This window comes from Egretta garzetta, unplaced genomic scaffold (genome assembly GCF_000687185.1).
Source record: "Egretta garzetta isolate BGI_Z169 unplaced genomic scaffold, ASM68718v1 scaffold650, whole genome shotgun sequence".
Lineage (NCBI taxonomy): Eukaryota > Metazoa > Chordata > Aves > Pelecaniformes > Ardeidae > Egretta > Egretta garzetta.
In genome coordinates, this window is record NW_009258374.1 from 789,441 (window position 1) to 805,971 (window position 16,531).

The 16,531-nt window shown below is 46.4% G+C and overlaps 1 protein-coding gene across 1 annotated transcript; it reads right to left on the bottom strand.

Moving 5' to 3' along the window:
* Positions 1–3,678: 3,678 nt before the first annotated feature.
* Positions 3,679–15,652, bottom strand: PNPLA2 (patatin like phospholipase domain containing 2). The gene is made up of 9 exons (XM_009639729.2): positions 15,571–15,652; positions 14,885–15,117; positions 14,633–14,698; positions 10,377–10,586; positions 9,375–9,435; positions 8,289–8,456; positions 7,719–7,851; positions 6,873–6,995; positions 3,679–6,025 (listed from the first exon to the last, which is right to left on the bottom strand). The coding sequence occupies exons 1-9, from the start codon at positions 15,650–15,652 to the stop codon at positions 5,761–5,763; spliced, it is 1,341 nt and encodes a 446-aa protein (XP_009638024.1). The 3' UTR covers positions 3,679–5,760.
* Positions 15,653–16,531: the final 879 nt, after the last annotated feature.

The window sequence follows — 16,531 nt, forward strand, 5'->3', positions numbered from 1 at the left end:
GGTGATTTATGGAAGAAAGATCAACTTCAGCGACTGACGGCACCGAGTGGGGATGCTTGGGTTTTGCAGTCGTTAGAAGTGAAAAAACTGTTTTCAGCTGCACGCTGTAATACTAATTCCAGCACTTGTGTCTGCCCTGCGATAGCACCTAACACAGGATCTTCCTACACTTCAAGGCTGCCGGAAGACTGGAGAAAAAAAAAGAGAAAAAAAAAAAAAAAAAAAAACAAACCCCAAGCCTTGCAGCACCTATCGGACACCCGCAATAACAAACCCCAACGGTGGGGTGTTATTTCCCCACCCCTGGGGATCCCAGCTCCGCAGCCCAGCAGGGGAGGGGGATGCATGGGTCCGTGGGCTTTTCCCAGAGTCCAAGGGCTGCCGGAGAAGACCTTGGTATCCAACCAAAATAGACAGATACACAACAGCCAGCATCAAGACTGGAGAAGTTTCAACTTTGTAAATAATCCGTTGCTAATCCCTTCGCAGGTGCCAAGCACCTGCAGTTCCCACAAGATGGTACTTAATGCCTCTTGGAAACCGGGGTCTACCCAGAAGCTGCAATGCGATGAGTATCATTTGGGGCATTTTGGCTCACGGAAGTCAGAACATGACCAAAAGGCACTGGTTTTCACCTCTGGGTCAGTACCCCATTCACGGCATGCTGATGCATGTTTACCCTGAGAGGATTTTGAACAGGATAAACTGGATAGGGCCCAGCAAAACAAACCCACATCGTACAGTGCATTCAAAAACTATTTAATAAACCTTTAAATGGCAAGACAAGCAACCTACCACAGCCAGGTAAATATATTGAGAAAGTTTTTATTAGAAGGTATATTTCTGCCAAAATAAATAGTTACATTTTCTTCAGCAAAACATTAGAAAAAAGAAACAGGAGAAAAAAAAAGCATCAACAATTTAATACTGAACTTTTAAAGTGACTGTGAACACTACTTAGTGACATTGCCGTGTAAATAGATGACTTGTGTATGCTATTGCTGGTCTAGTTGCTGCTCTGACATCAGTCTTTTCCACAGGATCTCCACGTGCATTGTGTGCTTAAGGGTCTTCTCAAACTCAGCGACAGCAGCAGAGTCCCAGGGCACATTTAGCTCAAAGAGCTGCTTTAGATGCTGTTTTCCAGAGCAAGAGAAAACCCCGGAAGAAAAAGGTTTTTATTTCAAAAGTTACATTTCTAAGTCTTCTGTTTGGAATGAGAGGTTTCCCCTCCCTGTGCAAGAAGGCTGATGTGGATCCACACAGCGAGACAGATGCAGTTAGAGATTATCCTAGTGGAGCTGCCTGCAGATTGGAAACAGAGCAATGTCCCACCGGTAGGCTAGGGGAAGGAGGGAGAGGAGAGGGGAACAAGTACTGCTACATTCAGAAAGGCAGACACCACAGGGACACAGAGGGCAGGCAGGCCAGAGCCCACTGTAAAGGCACAGGGCGTGTTTGGCACAAATAAACTGGCTGACATGGCAGCCGGGTGAGGTGGTCCATCCTCTCATTGATTTAAAGGGAAAAAGGAAACAAAGCTTGAAAAAACTGTTGGCAAGGCCCTCGGACTTGGCAACACTCAGCCCTGCCACCCACCACATTTAGCATGTGTTTAGCAGAATGGACCCCTAGGGGCAACAAGCACAGAGACCAGCAGGGAATATACAGTAGGTATTAGGGACACCCCAGTGCTGGCAGACAGCAGATCTGCTTTTATTCTCTGGTCTGAGTGTTGCAGATACACAGCCCTCCAAGAAGTCATGAGAAAACAATTTCTAGGTCCTACAGACAGTGGTCAGAAGTGTTTTCTCCTACCCCTTGAAAATCAGCTTGCAACAGTATTAACAGGAGGGCAGGCAGCAAACCAAACCCAACATACCATACACGCATCGTGGCCTACAGAGCATGCCATAGATACGGACTGTTGTGCGCAACATAACTCTACAGTGTTGTACAGGTTAGGGGCTGGTTAGATGCACAAAGTGTTCATCTTAGCCTTGTTAAAAGCAGCAAGCGGTATCTGTGTCAAGGGAAGGAGGAAAAAAAAAAAAGTGGATTTCTGAACACACAGGCCCTTTACAGAATTGGAAACAGCAAGGGTTGAGACTCTTGCAGAGTTCAAGTGAATGCTGTAAGGACAATTGGACATGGACTGCAAGATGAACTTTTGGTCCAGGAACCTGACATCTCAACCGCCATATACCTGAGAGCAGACAGGTCCTGGCAATTACCTGCTGGGCTGCCCAGCCACACGTTTTGCTGAAGAAGGGACTGACTGCTACAGACAGCTACCTTGTTCCCATGAACTTGATGCCAGTTAGTACTATCACAATAAACCCCTCCAGGTCCAACACAGAGCCTATCAAGAGGTTTCCAGGGATTTCAAAGAAGCGAACTCTATCTAGACAAGGCAGTACTGCATAACAAAAAGCTGTTCTTCAAAAGCAGCCACAGCCCTTTTTTGGCACCAGCGGGCTAGAAGATCTTCCCTACTTTCTCTATCTTTTGCAATCTGTGATGAATGAGCAGCAAGAATTTCAAGCAAATGCATGAAACTTCTCTTAAGGAAGAGGAAAGTAGTTTGGGGTGTATTTGACAGATTTTCAGTTCCTTTATCAGAGTTTAAATCTTTAAAGCCAACAAGCTATCACACAACAGCCATTGCATCACTTGGGGAATAAACAGAGGCAAAGAAAGTGTTAATAGAGTGGTGCTTTCCCAGAATCCGTTCACACCCTGCAAATTAGCATAGGGAAAACAGGAGTTTCCTCCCTGAAGAGTTAGGCCTTTATATTTAATGCCAGGCTTTGGTTTGTGGTTAGTTTGAAGTGCACAAAAGCTTCTCTTTGAGAGGTTATTATAATAAAATAAATGATAGATGAGGTGAAACACAGAATGAAACTCGGGCCTTTCACCAGGCACAGCGGTTAGTCTGTTGAAATGCATGGACCAGAACCAGCAAGCCTTCTGGATCAGAGCACTGTAAGGCAGCGGCACCAGCCCAGTCTGTTCTGATGCAAGAGGAGAACAGAGGACTTCCAGGGGATAAGGGTGCCAACCTGCAATTTCTTAGCATACTCTGTTGCCAAGAGAATTTTGTTTCATAGTTTAGTGGTTTACATAATCACTCAGTGGTTTTACCAGTCCAGGAAGAAGGGATTAAAAACAAAAAAAAATAGTTGCATCATTTTCTCCATCCATATATTAACACAAACAAGGCAGAGTCAAAAGGGCAGCAGCTTCTAAGCACAAGATTTTCCTCATCCAGCTTTGCCCCTCACAGATGTTTTGCTTCTGGATGAAATACCCTCATTTCTTGCCACAAAATATTTATATGTTCTTGCCAATTGCTCTGTGTGCATTAGGGACAAGAGAGATGCATTTGGCAAACTAAGCAGCTGTGCATGTGCCATTCCCCCAAAGAAAGTAGCCCAAAGCAGTGGAAGAAAGAAATCCCATAGCAAACCACAAAATAATCATCTTTTCTCAATTCCAACTTTCATTGAATCCATTCTGCTCCCACCAACGGTAGCTTGCTGCTGGTTCACTTCAATTAGAGTTACAGCCATCTAGCAGCAAGCTTTTTCTGCAGCCTTTAGACAATCACAAGATTGACTTGGTTTATAATCCAATATTCCAATTCTGGTTTCAGAATCCTCCATTATTTTTTTTTCACTTCCCATAGCAACTTCCCTGTTACCTAATTGCATTAACTATGTGAACCTTAAGACTAAACCTGACTGGGTAAGCGCAGGCCTGCTTCATAAGCTATGCAGGCCCTTGTGTTACATAGGTAGGCTACATCCAGGAAGGGCAGCGGGGTGATACTCTTAAGTCACAAGTCCTTATTTGCACGGGCGTCTCCCAGACAGTCGGTTAGCACCACAGCTGCCCAGTACATTGCCTCACAGCTTGCAATGGCCACTGCAGAAAAGTCCTGATGCTTATCACAGTCTCCACCGCAAACACTCAAACTCACGCCCAGTGCACAATTGTGCTGGTAGGAAACAGCACCCACCACCTCACCCACGCTGCTCATGCAGATGCGATCGAGCAGATTCACTACTTTCTCCTGCTATTAGTAGAACTTCTGGGGTTATTTTCCCTTTCTAAATCAAAGGTGCGAAAGAGAGTCTGTTATAAATCACTATTCCTCCTATAGGCTATGTAATCAGCTTCAGATACCCTGTCCTGCTCCCCAGCAAAGAGAGCGTATGTTTGCTTTGGCCAGTTGCATACTGTTTGTGCTAGGAGAGGTAGAAGACGCCTCATGCAGCTAGGCATGCTGCAGAAAAAGATACCAGGAGCTGGTTTTGTGTCATAGTGCAAGGACTTAAGCTTAAGTACATGCAATCCCCACAGGAAGCCGTGTCTCACCCTGTGAAGAACAGAGTTCATGCTTCTGCACAGAAAGTCGCAACCAGACACCCATTGAGAAGGCAATACCTTACCAGGCAGAGTCCTGCCCTGCTGCAGACCAACTAGCTCTGGTCTTTTAAGGGACAAGAGAAATGTAGCCAGTTCCAAGCAGGCTGTGTGTGCACCACCACTCCCCTAACTTCACTTCCATTTCTCATCTTCCTGCTATTGCCAGCTGCAGAGCTGTACATGCAAGCCACAACGTGAGACAGGCAAGCCATGAAGCTGGTATAGCTACAAGCCTACCTCCTTCTCACTCCAAAGCCTCAATGTCCAAACTCTTGGAGCAAAAGATAAAGCCAAACCCAGTTTGGCAGGAGACCCCTTCTGTATTGCCCACTTGGAATTTCCTTCAGTTGTATGGTCCCTTAAGGGGCAAAGCCCAACCCCTGGTCAGAGGCAGCCACTTCCCCAGCACTTGCTGTGACACTCCACCACAAGCCTCTCAAAAATAACATGCCCTGCACAATCTCACCTTCCTACAAACACTTGCTTCAGCTGTAAGCTGAGCTCTTCCAGGGCAACCCCACATTAATTCCATTTACAGTGACAGGAATGGGGCCTCAAATTCACCGTTTCCCTGACAAAAAACAACCTGTCTAAATTACTTCTTTAAAATAAGCTCAATGACTTACTTAACACTCAAGCTGCAGAAGTTCTATGAGGACAAAAATCAAAAAGGGGGAGAAACCAGGACACCATGACAACATGAATCAGGGTAAATACATAACTTTTCTACATTTCTGCAGTCCCAGTGCAGTCTGCAGCAGGGCCAGCTCTGGCTTCCAGTGGGGATGCAGTTAAGGGACAGAGGAAAGAACATGGCTTCAGCAAAGAAAGTCAAGAGGAGATTTGGAAGACATGAGAAAAATCGGTTTGGCAAGAGGCTACTTCATCTTTCAGTAGCACAAAGAGCTAAGAGATGTCAGATGCTTTAAGAAAAAACAAGACTCGTGCTCTAAAAAACCAAAGGAAGCTAAAAGCTGTATGAACTTGAGAGCGTCATCTACGTCCTGATTATTTGGCGGTAAAAAGCCAACGGCAATTCAAAGTGCATTATTTGGGAGAGCCCAGCTGGGTCAGCATCAGCCTGGCCACGGGCAATGGCCAGGCCTCAACACAAGTCTGGAGCTCGTGTGCCTTTGAACACAGAGACCCCTTGCCTGGCCCAGCGGGCAACAAATGGCTACAGTCAATTCCACCAGTCTCCATCCCGGGGAAATCTCCTTTGCAGCATATTCATGAGCACAGGGCAGTCCTGCTGCTGAGGGATGAGACTGGTCCCACCCTACATCCACTCTCCTTCCCACCCACCCTCATCCTCTCACAGCAGCAGGCTCAGAAGAGTGGCAGGCACTCTTTTGCACAGTCTAGAGGTGGAAACTTTATCTGAAACCCTTCCCGAGGGAAGAGGGAGGCCTGCATGTCCACATTGATGCAGAGTAAGCCCAGCATGAGCTGGCGCTGGTACTCCTCCCACTTCATCATGACATCAGACAGGGAACGGTTGCTTCTCATCCACATAGGCAGTGCTTCACCACAAGCTGGTGTGGAAGAAACCGGCAGGCTCTGGGGCCCTCCAAGCTCAAGGTGATAGTAAAGCCTGAAAGGCAAACACATGCAAAGAATCAGTACATGGGGAGACTTGAGTAGGCCACCAGACCAGATCTCCAGAACCACAGAGCTATTTTGTTCTACCACTGACTGCATGATCTTAGTCAGAAGTCTCTGTGCATGCCTGTTTTCTCCCTCACATTTCTTGACTATTCAGACCATGAGCTCTTGTGGGTAAGAATCACCCCCTTGTACCTGGATCTGAATCACAGCCGGGACCCTCTGCCTACTACTGTTAATACAGTTTCCTATCCTTATCCAAGGAACACGGTCTTGCCTCAGCCTCAAGCCACGGCCTGCTGCATGGAGTTCAGTTTAGAAGCACTGGCGCACACACAGACCCAAAGCACTCTGTCTCATCTGGAAACCCTCTGGTGTTTCCTGGCCACACCCTAGTGTCTCCTCCACCCTAACTCAAGTTAGGCAGAGAAGGTCATTTGAATGCAAACACCTGTTGGAAAGAACTTGTAGGGGACCCTGGGCCAGCAAATGCCTTGCAGACAAGCACTTATTTTCTACAGGGAGCACGGAATAAGCTAGTTATTGTTTTAATTAGACCTACAACTTCTGCCCTGTTGCTATAGTAACAGCTTCATTACAGTGTCTCTCCTGTAATGGGAAGAAGGAAGGAGACCATGTGCTAATGTCTATCCCAACAGTTAATGAAACCAAGACACCATGGACCAGATTTGTATTTTAGGTTGGGCAGTAAATCCTTCTGGTCAATTTGTGCCTTATTTGCTCTGCACCAATGGAGTAGAGTCTGCAGAAATCAAAGGTGGAAGAGGAAATGGAAGGCTCTTCTGGAATAGTGCTGTGGAGGAAAGTATCCATACCTGGCTGAAAGATGGCTGCCCAGTTTCTTCTTGGCTTTCTTCAAAAGATAGTTGCAGATTTCAGTCATCTGCTCTCTCATCCATCTAATATCCTCAGGGATATCTGGGAGCCATTCCAGCAACCTGGGAAGAGACAGGAGACAACCATTAGCTGGGCCACACAAAGGATAGGATGGAAATAATACCAGTTTTGCCTCCTATTAATGGCTACTCATTACTTTTACTGACAAATGCAGTAAGGGCCATTTACACCACCGTTCACAGAATTAAGGGGGAAAAGCTGTGATGGATGAGAATAGCCCAGGAACTTTTTCTTTACATTTTGTGTCTGCACTTCCTGTATTTTTCATCTATTTTCAGATTTGAAAGTTGTTTTTCCCTAAGCCTTTATATCACAAACTATCTCCTTCTGGAAACTTTTCATAGGATACTTTGTACTAAAACCAAGTTTGAACAGACCTGTCTTCCCAGCGATGTAAGTGTAGAGCTAGAAATGGCTGGGACTAGTCTACCCCTTACTCCAGAGGGGAACAACCCCTTGTGCAGTTCCTACTTTCATCCCTGCATTCCCAGTTCAGAAATCTCTCTTCACATTCCAAAATTTATCACCACCTTCTAGGGCAAGTTCTAGCACACAGCTATCTTCCTTCAAGCTGGAATTATTTGCTTTAGCTAAATGACACATGAACGTAGGATATTTTTTTTTCCCCACACATCTGGTAAGTGACAGGAACTCTTTCGTCTTAGAGAGGATTCTACTCTCTGTCCATTTGTGCTCCACCAGCTACATCAAACACTTGGTTGCACTGGGAAGAAAACCACTTAGGGAACCAGTCGAAGGCCTACCTGACAGTGAAGGAAACTGCGGACTCCAGAGGCAGCATATAGGGGACCATCATTGCCGTGGCCACACGTATAGGCAGCATGTTGGTGATACCAGTCAAGAGGCTTCTTCTTTCAGCACAAGCCTCCAGAAGAGCTGAAGATAGAGGAGAACATGGCTGAATCCCTCCAATGGGACTATGCCTTTTCTTGTCATACCCCAGAAGTTACCCAGCCTGACTCTCCCCTCTCCACCTTCCACTTCTTAATGAAGTCTTGCTCAGGGTAGTAATTCTGTGAGCACAGCTGAGACCAGCAGCTTTTAGCTTTATCAGACTCCTAAAGGAGTGAGCATCAATATCCTTTCCTCTCTTTACCATGCAGAACACAGTCAAATGAGTCACTCTCCCAATTCAGCCTCCACAGGGTAAGCTACAACTTTACCCAAGAGTCCCCAACTCCATCAGCGGGTGCCAGTTCAATCCCCAGGTATGGCCAAGCCCAGCCACAAGCAATACCCACATCCCAGTAATGCTCTGAAGGGGACCAGGCAGCACAGGAAGATTGCCTGGGCTCTCTCCCTTTGGATCATACCTTGGTTCAGTCTGGGAGGCAAGTGTTCAAAGATATGCTCTTCAACAACAGCAAGGGCAGTGTTATCCTCTAGTTGGTCCTCAGCTTCTGTTTCTTCCTCTTTCTTCTCTTCTGGGGGGGCTTCTATGGCAAGGAGAGGACGGGCAGGACTGGGACGATGAAGAAGACCTAAGAAGAGAAGTCATACCATAAGGATGATACAAACTAGCTGCCCTGCCTTGCCTTTACAGTGTTAGCCCTCACTTCACTCTACCCTCCTCAGACAGACATCATACCCAGCCCCTTTAGCTTGCATCTATTAGTAACACTTACCACAAGGAGTTAGAAACCTTGCTGCTTTAACATCATCCTCTCTTTCCCCACCAGAAATTCTAACGTTTCCCCTTTAAGTACTGCAGGGTGCTGTTTGGCAGTGTTTTGTTGCTATAATCTGCCAGTCACCAGCCTTGCAGGTAAAATTTACCTCCTGCAGCTTAACCCACAAACACAGCTGCATGGCTGCTCTTATCCCAGTAAGGCACACATCACAAAGTAAACAAATATGCTTGTTCTGCCATGAATTGACACTAGGTGGCATCAAACACACACTCAACCTGGTACAACAGCTGGAGGCAAGAAAGTCCAGTGGTTGCACATAGAAGAGTGTGAAACAGTGTCAAACTGCCAGGCGCTGGGGGCTGCTGAGGGCATGCTTGCACTCTGCACTGCTGCGCCACGTTAGACATACCCTAGCTGCACATAAAAAGGAGCAGGGTATCTGCAAGACGCACAAATGGCACCAGTGCCTAAAAATTGTATTGGTGTAGCACTGAGCACATAGCTTCAACACTCAGTTGTGCCAAAGCCACTACTCTGGTATCAGAGTGGTTAGAGTCCTTCTGCATTGCGCTGGAAAGGTGCCCACTCCACCTCTGCTTCGTGAAGTGCTAAAATAGACTTATTAATGGAAATGCCATATTCCAGTATTTGAGGCACAGCTCAATTCTGCCCTTCCACCTTTCATAGGCACCATGGGCTTGTGCCAAGCCATCAAGCCTGGCACAGAAGAGGCAAGTCAGTACGCCCTACAAACACCCAGAGCCTTACCATTTTTCTTCAGGAAGTGCAGTGCATCCCGATAGCCCTGCTTGCACATATCCCGCAGCACCTGTGGGCAGAGGAAGGCAAGAGTAAGTCATACTGAGATTGTCTGGCTGAGCCTAGCAACCACCCAGCTCAATGCTGGCTTTAGAGGAATTCTCCTGACTCCTGAACTACCCCAAGGACAAGTCTCATCCTTGCCAGCTCTTCCCAGGTTTTGAGGAGGAATGGGAGGTATAACACAAATACATTGGATATGGGAGTCACAGGATAAATCAGAATGGAAGAGATATCTGGAATCCTACCTAAGCACAGGCTTAGAGTTATAGCCACCTCATTTCCCCATCTAGAGCTGATGCTGCTGTGTGCATCCTTTAGCAAGTCACTCTGACAAGCAGCCCAGAATAATTCCCAGTAAATGCCAGGAAGGGCCACTGCATTTACAGATAAAGCCATCTAAGACTAGAGAAGGAACAGGGAAAAAATTGTCCAAGTAATGCAGCACATGAATACATGCTTATTATGCCCAAATGCCAGGGCTATCTGAGGCGGTGTTTGCTCAGAAGCAGGCAAAGCTGTCTGCAGTGCCACCTGCTCTACTGGCACTTTTTAGGAGACAGTCACTGGCTTCAGGGTGGCAGCTCCATCCTGACCTTAAAAAAAACCTCAAGAGCACCTTGGTTCCAATGGCTGATAAATCCTTGTTTAGAAGTGAGCCTGAGTTCCTGGCAAACACCACTTCAGAAAGCCACATGGGAATACTTTCCAAGCAACTGCTACCACCTGAATTCCAGATCTCCCAGTAGCAAAAGAGAATCAAGTGACCTATACAACCTTGTGCAGATGGTCAACTTTTGCCAAGTCACTAGGTTGATAATGTCAAGGTTAAAAAACAGACAAACAAGTGATACAAAACTAACAGTGTCTGGAATCTTCTTCTGCTAAAGTGCACAGTATAGCCAGTGCCTAGCTACTGTCCCCAAGTTCTTGTGCTGCCAGGAAACTTGCCTGTGGCTCCGGAGGAAACAGGGCCTTTGAGAGGCGGTAGAGGTTGCGAAGATTGAACTGGATGCTTGTGTTGGTGACTCTCAGCTCATGCATGTTTGTGGAACTGTCCCGTGGACAGATGTCACTCTCTCCTGAGAATGGAGACACCGTGATTGTGTTCTTCAGCTCATATCGTGGCAAGTTGTCAGAAATCCCTCCATCAACGTATCTCTGAAATCAAGACAAGATTCATTCTCATATCAGATCAAGCACCTATTTTTTACTCTGTGTCCCAGTTCATATTTGTTTCAACAACTTGGGTAGAGAATGGAGTACATCCACCAGCACTGGAGGAATGAAAACCAGTGACAGCACAGCTGTGTTGTCTATAATACCCTTTTGCTATGTGCCTTTCTTCCTATAGTCAAGTGTGTTGGTCACAAGTGTTCAATGAGAAAGGCATATTCACTTGTGTGACTGCTGACTTACATCTTCTATGGGGTTTGACTGCTATACAATTAAACAGCGACACACCAACAACCACCTGCAGTACAAATTAGCACTGACCTAAGTTGTCACACTGTGACATTGTGCCGTTTTTCACTTGTGTTTAAAACAAATAAGCTCAGACACAGGTTCCCACTGGTGCACTAATAGTAAACTAAGAGTAAAACCAGCTGATTTGTTGCTAGCAGGCTTATCAAGCAGCAATCCCAAAACATGCATGCACGTTTGGAATCTGCTTGTGTGATAATAATGTACGAGGGACTTGGGTTTCAGTCTTAACAGGCACTCTCTTATCAGAGAGTGTTCTGTACTTATGTACCATAAATACATTTGCGTTACCCTTGCAGGAAGGACAACCCCAGTAACATGTACTCAATTCAAAGTATTCTCTGAAGTACCATAACTGCCCAAGGAGCTGAGCAAGACAATCCCTATCACAGGCCTGTGGCACAGCAAGCAACATGCAGAAGATAAAAGGAAGGGGACAATTGGTCAAGCCAGAAGAGCAAGAAGTTTTAACCTGTGCAGAGTAACAACTCCAGCTCTTGTGAACCTTAGTTACAGAAGAGTCGTCCTGATTTTGTATCAGGGTTGATCCTGCCATTCGCTGCCTGGAACCCCTCCCTTTGGATGGGTTCAAGTGCAAGTCATCATCAGGAGCTACACAGCCCCATAAGCAGCAGCTATAACATCTTTCAGCTCTGCTGGGTGAGGAGCTGAGCTGGCAGAGGCTGAACCCAGGCTGAGCATGGAAATGCTGATTGGAAGAGGAGGTACTCTATTCTGTGTCATGCTCTGCCTCATCTCACAGGTAGACCGACCACCAACATCGGTCTTTTGCTGCACAGTGCCTAGGAAAATGCTGGCTGCTTTGCCTAGAGTGTGTTTTTGTACTTTGTTCTCTCTTGCTCTGGATGGCAGGCAGGCAGACAGACACCTCTTCAAGCAGCTCCTCTGAGCCTGCAGAACAGTTCATAGGCTCTTTGGGCTGAAAGCAATCAAATTTAGCTATAGGAATCCAGCTCCCATCAAGGCAACAGCGTCAGGGTGGACTGCACAGTGGGTTTCTTGGGGGCAAACTAAACCTCAGGGCTACCTCTGCTTACAGCCTACAGGTTCAAGGGAGATTGCTTGTGATTACAGTTGTAGGCTACAGTAGCACTAACGCATAGCACAGGGCATTTCATCCTCATGTCAGGCGTTGTTCACCAAACACAGTATCAAGACAAGACACAGTTAGTGAATCCTGCACCACCTGGGTTTGGACAGTGAAGAAAGTGGAAGGATGGGATAGATTGAACTCAAGGCAAAGTACACCCTGTTGTAAACAGGAACACTCAGCTTGTTTACAGGATGCTTTCTAGATCAGAGAGGTGCCAAAAATCAATTGAACCCTTGCCCACTTTTAAAGTTTTCCCTAACCCAAAAGCAACCATAACAAACTGTCATTGTCATCAAAGCTTCACTGAATGCCAGACAAGGCACAGCTAGAGGTAGAGACACCTGGCTGACTCCCTCTGCAAGGATGAGACCATGACAGGCTGAGTGGGAAGAGGACAGAGCTAAGCAGGCAGCACAGTGCCAGACACCCACTTTGTTTAAACAAAGATGGAGTTGTGTTTTGGCCACTTAGCTAAGACAACACTAGTTTTGCCTTAAGGATGCAGAAACACATGTTTCCCTGAGGGTGGCAGCATAAGTGAACGGATGCTATTGGAAAGAAGGCTAAATAACAGTAAGGCTGACAGGCAAAGCCTTCTCACTGCATGGAAATCTGGGAATACGCGTGCAGACCCCGCTCTCTGCTCCACCATTCCCCAAGCAATGCCAATTACCGTTTCTTACTCAAGATCAGCTGCCACTTCTTTGGATTTGCCTGAATCTCCAGTGACCCAAGACTAACGACTCTCCAACCTACTGCAAACCCCCCAACAGCACAGAGCTACAGGCTGGAGCTCCCAGCTGCCTGCAGGCATGAGCAGCAGCAGTTTTGGGGGATGGTTCATGGACTGGGGTCAACTCTGGGGTGCCCAGTTCCATTCCTTATCATGACCTCCCCCCACTCACATGAACTTAAAACTAGCTTTTTGACCCTTATTAGGGATTCATCTCACCCAATGTGCCACAGACAGTTCACAACTAGTGCATGTTACATGCACAGGTCAGTTATTGACCCTTCCATTTCTCAGTATTTGAGAAATATTTTTTTCTCCCCCACCCATCTTCATCATACACTCCATGGGGCTACCAGAGCTCAGAGAAATGATCACTGGAAAAACATTAGGAGGAAGGCAGAATGTGGATTTTACACCTTGCACACAATCATATTGCCTTGAAAACTGGTCCTCATGCCAGGCCTGTCAGTCTGTCCTGTGGCAAATACAGTTATCACAGGCATGCTAGGAACCATGCAGTCCCATTTCAAAGCCTTTTCCCAGGCTTATACCCAACATAGTTTAACCTCTCCCCTTGTCAGTCCCCCTTCAGAGACACAAAGAGCCATGATTTTCTGGGGAAGAGGTAGGAATTAGTTTCCTCATCTCATATATTCCCTCCCCACCTTTCCCCATGAGGAATATTGACATGAGAAGTCATTCCTCAGTGTGCCAGGGCAGCTGCACATTCCAGAAACCCTGATATTGTATGCAGTTTCGGAATTTTGAGATTTTGCCTGATCCACACTGACCTCAACTAGCCCCAGAGAGGTGTCAGGCAAGAGCCACTGCTATGTTCTCACCAGCTGTGGGGCAAAACCCTGCCCACAGTTTTTGAGCAAATACCACATCATTACTGATTCTGTCACTTCTCTGAAGGGCTGGACATTCGACATTTCTTCTAAGTCATTTCCCTGCCCAATATGCTTGCCCAAGACAAAACCAGCCAAGTTGTATATTATACAGGAGCAAAACTGACCTCAGTTCTAGGACACAGGTAGCAGTGGGAGCAGATTTGATGCCGTGCTCTGACAGACTGAGGCATTTTGGTCAGTCGCTTATAGGAAGCCAGGGCACACATACATTAGTAGCAGTTCTCACTCTCCCTTTTGACTATTTAGTTTGCAAACAAATGCCTTTTAATGGGAGCATTAAGCTATGTAGCACAAGGGGAGTCCAAGCTCAACTGAGGCCCTTAAGCATGGCTGCGCTTCAGAGATCCTCCAGCTCTGTGCAGCTTTCAAATGTTTTTGTTTCTAACGTGCAAACACAGAAGGGAGAAATTGCTCTGGACAGCCTTGGACAGAACGTTAAAGAAAGCTCTAGCAGGCAGAAGAACATTATTCTCAGAGGAATGACAGGAAAAACTCCATGGAAAAGAGGTCTGGTATCAGCACCACTAGTTAAAACCCTGCAGAAAGTGTCGGGCTTATGGGAAAGGGACTACACTCATGCTATCTGCCCCGGACCCAAGTTCTTTCCACATGCAGAGGGTTGGAGCCTCAGTGACAGAAAGCATTGCACCAAGCAGCCAGGAGAACCATCTGCTAAGCCAGCCAGCACTTTCCCAGATCACTATATATTACTATCATGTTAAATCCTCTAGTCTTTGGGACATTTTTATATATACATATATATTGGGACAACTGCAGGCAGCAGTGGAAAGAAGGCGCATCCACTGTTGGAAGTTGTTTATTTGGGAATTTCTCACGCCTCTGCAGGCTACTTGCTGCCAGCAGAGGGGCAATAAGACTGCCAAAACTGAGTACCAGCATTTCCGCCTTCTTATTCATTAGTACATGATTTAATGAAGGAACATCTTAGAATCTTTCTTACCACTCCACGCAAGGTTGGAGGTATCAGCCCACAGTAGACAGGGATAAAGGTGCTGCAGACACAGGCCTGAGGGAGAAAGAGATCCAGAATGTAAAAAGCAGATCAAAGCCTACTGAAACTATTACTCTTTTCAGAACACCACACTGGCATGTGCTGACAATCATACACCATTACTAAGGACATCTGGAGACCAAGGCAAAAGAAAACTGCATGCAGTTCCTGCCTAGCCCTCTACAGTAAGTTTCTGTTCACCTGGATCAGCTCCTCCTTGGAATTGAAGTCTGACAGTATCACGTTTTCTCCATCAGAGACCCGTGTCAGGGAAATACCCAAACGTCCTGCTGCAACCTCATGCCCATTCTCTGGCACAGTCTTGGACAGGCAGATCCGAATGGTCTTCACCAAATTGAAAGATGGGTGGAGCGGGCCCAAGAACCTCTTCCGGGCTTCTTTTGACACTCGAATAATGCTGGCGCCAGCCTCACCTGCAAGAAGAGAAAGAAAAACGCACCATGAAACACTACAAAACCAGCCTTCTCTTTTACAAAATAAGGCACAGAAAAGCCTTATTCACAGCATTACGCAGAAATTTCTCCCCACTGGCTGATATGTAATTCAAGACAAAAGGCAGTGTTTGTTGGCAGTGTTATGGGAGTTATGAAAGTTTGCTGTCTTGGTCCTCATTGCAAAGAGGTACCCTCATCTTACATATGTTTTATAAAGTCAAGGAAGACTACATGCATCTGGCTAAGGCCTCACATTTTTTCAGTAGATCCTGTTTCACTGGCCAATGCAGGGCTGGTGAAAACACAGACTAGCAAAGAAAACAAGGAAAATGCTTTAATATCTTTGAGCCTATGGGTAAATCCATTTCAAAACATCTTCCACTAAAACTTTGCTAGTAAGCATCTTCTTTTTTCTGACATTAAAAGACTCACCTGCCTGTAAGCAAAAGTGCCAGTAAACAAGAATGTGCTTTCCAGTAAGTGATCCCAGCTCTGCTGTGAACGTCAGCCACATCTCAGGTGAGCAATGACACTATGCTCCATTAGGGAATCAGTGAGTTAGCGCTACCTGCAGTGTCTTTGGTGTCCCATGCCTTCTGTGTCCGATTCCCCAGCACTAAACAAGGCCCTGATGGCAAGCAGGACTCACGAAGGCATGCCTGCTTTAAACCCTTTCACACAGTGACCCAGCTGGGTTTGGAAGAGAGGAGCCATCCCAGCTGCACAAAAGGGAAGGCATCTGCTAAGCCCATTATCTCACAGTCACTGGAAGCCCAGCCTGGCAAGAGCATCAGAGCTCTGCAGTGGGAAAGGAGGGATGAAAGAAAACAAAACAAAAACATCAACCCAAGCCAAACCCTCAGCACCCAGCATGCTGCCCTTTGCACACATTAACTGCTGCTCCCACACACATCTCCTAGCCACGGTGACAGACACGACAATAGTTCCTCCGAGTACCAGGCAGTCACTGCACTCCCAGGGGCACTGGGAATATACAGGCAGGAAGAATTAAAAAAACCAGGACAAGAGAGGCGTGCTTTCACAAATCAAGACTTCTCTCCAATCAAACTGAAGTTCAGTTCCTGGAGAAAGATGAAAGACTATCAGTTCAAGCCAACTGGAAAATCCCTGTATTTTGCTCTCCCACTGAGCCTTGCAATTGCAGAAAGGAGGCAGCAGAATGAATGAACCCAGGTTAGACCTAGGTTAATAAACATAATGGAGATAAAACCAACAACACCCTCAATGCTATATTGACACATCCTACTCTTTTGCAATACACATGTGCCAGCAACATGTTTTCCAGCCACACAGCCTGGGAATGAAATTCTGTGCTTAGGAAATGCATCAACACCAGTAGCTCAAGCACGCACAGAGCTGGACCCTTGAACAT

What these genes read in the sequence shown, in the direction of transcription:
- PNPLA2 (XM_009639729.2), bottom strand. Translation starts at nt 15,652, where the DNA reads ATGTGGCTGACGTTCACAGCAGAGCTGGGATCACTTACTGGAAAGCAC. An exon ending in CTCCAACCTTGCGTGGAGTG is followed by an intron (nt 10,587 to 14,632) that starts GTAAGAAAGATT and finishes TCTTGATTTCAG; the next exon opens with AGATACGTTGATGGAGGGAT. An exon ending in GCCTCCCAGACTGAACCAAG is followed by an intron (nt 7,852 to 8,288) that starts GTATGATCCAAA and finishes CTCTATCTTCAG; the next exon opens with CTCTTCTGGAGGCTTGTGCT.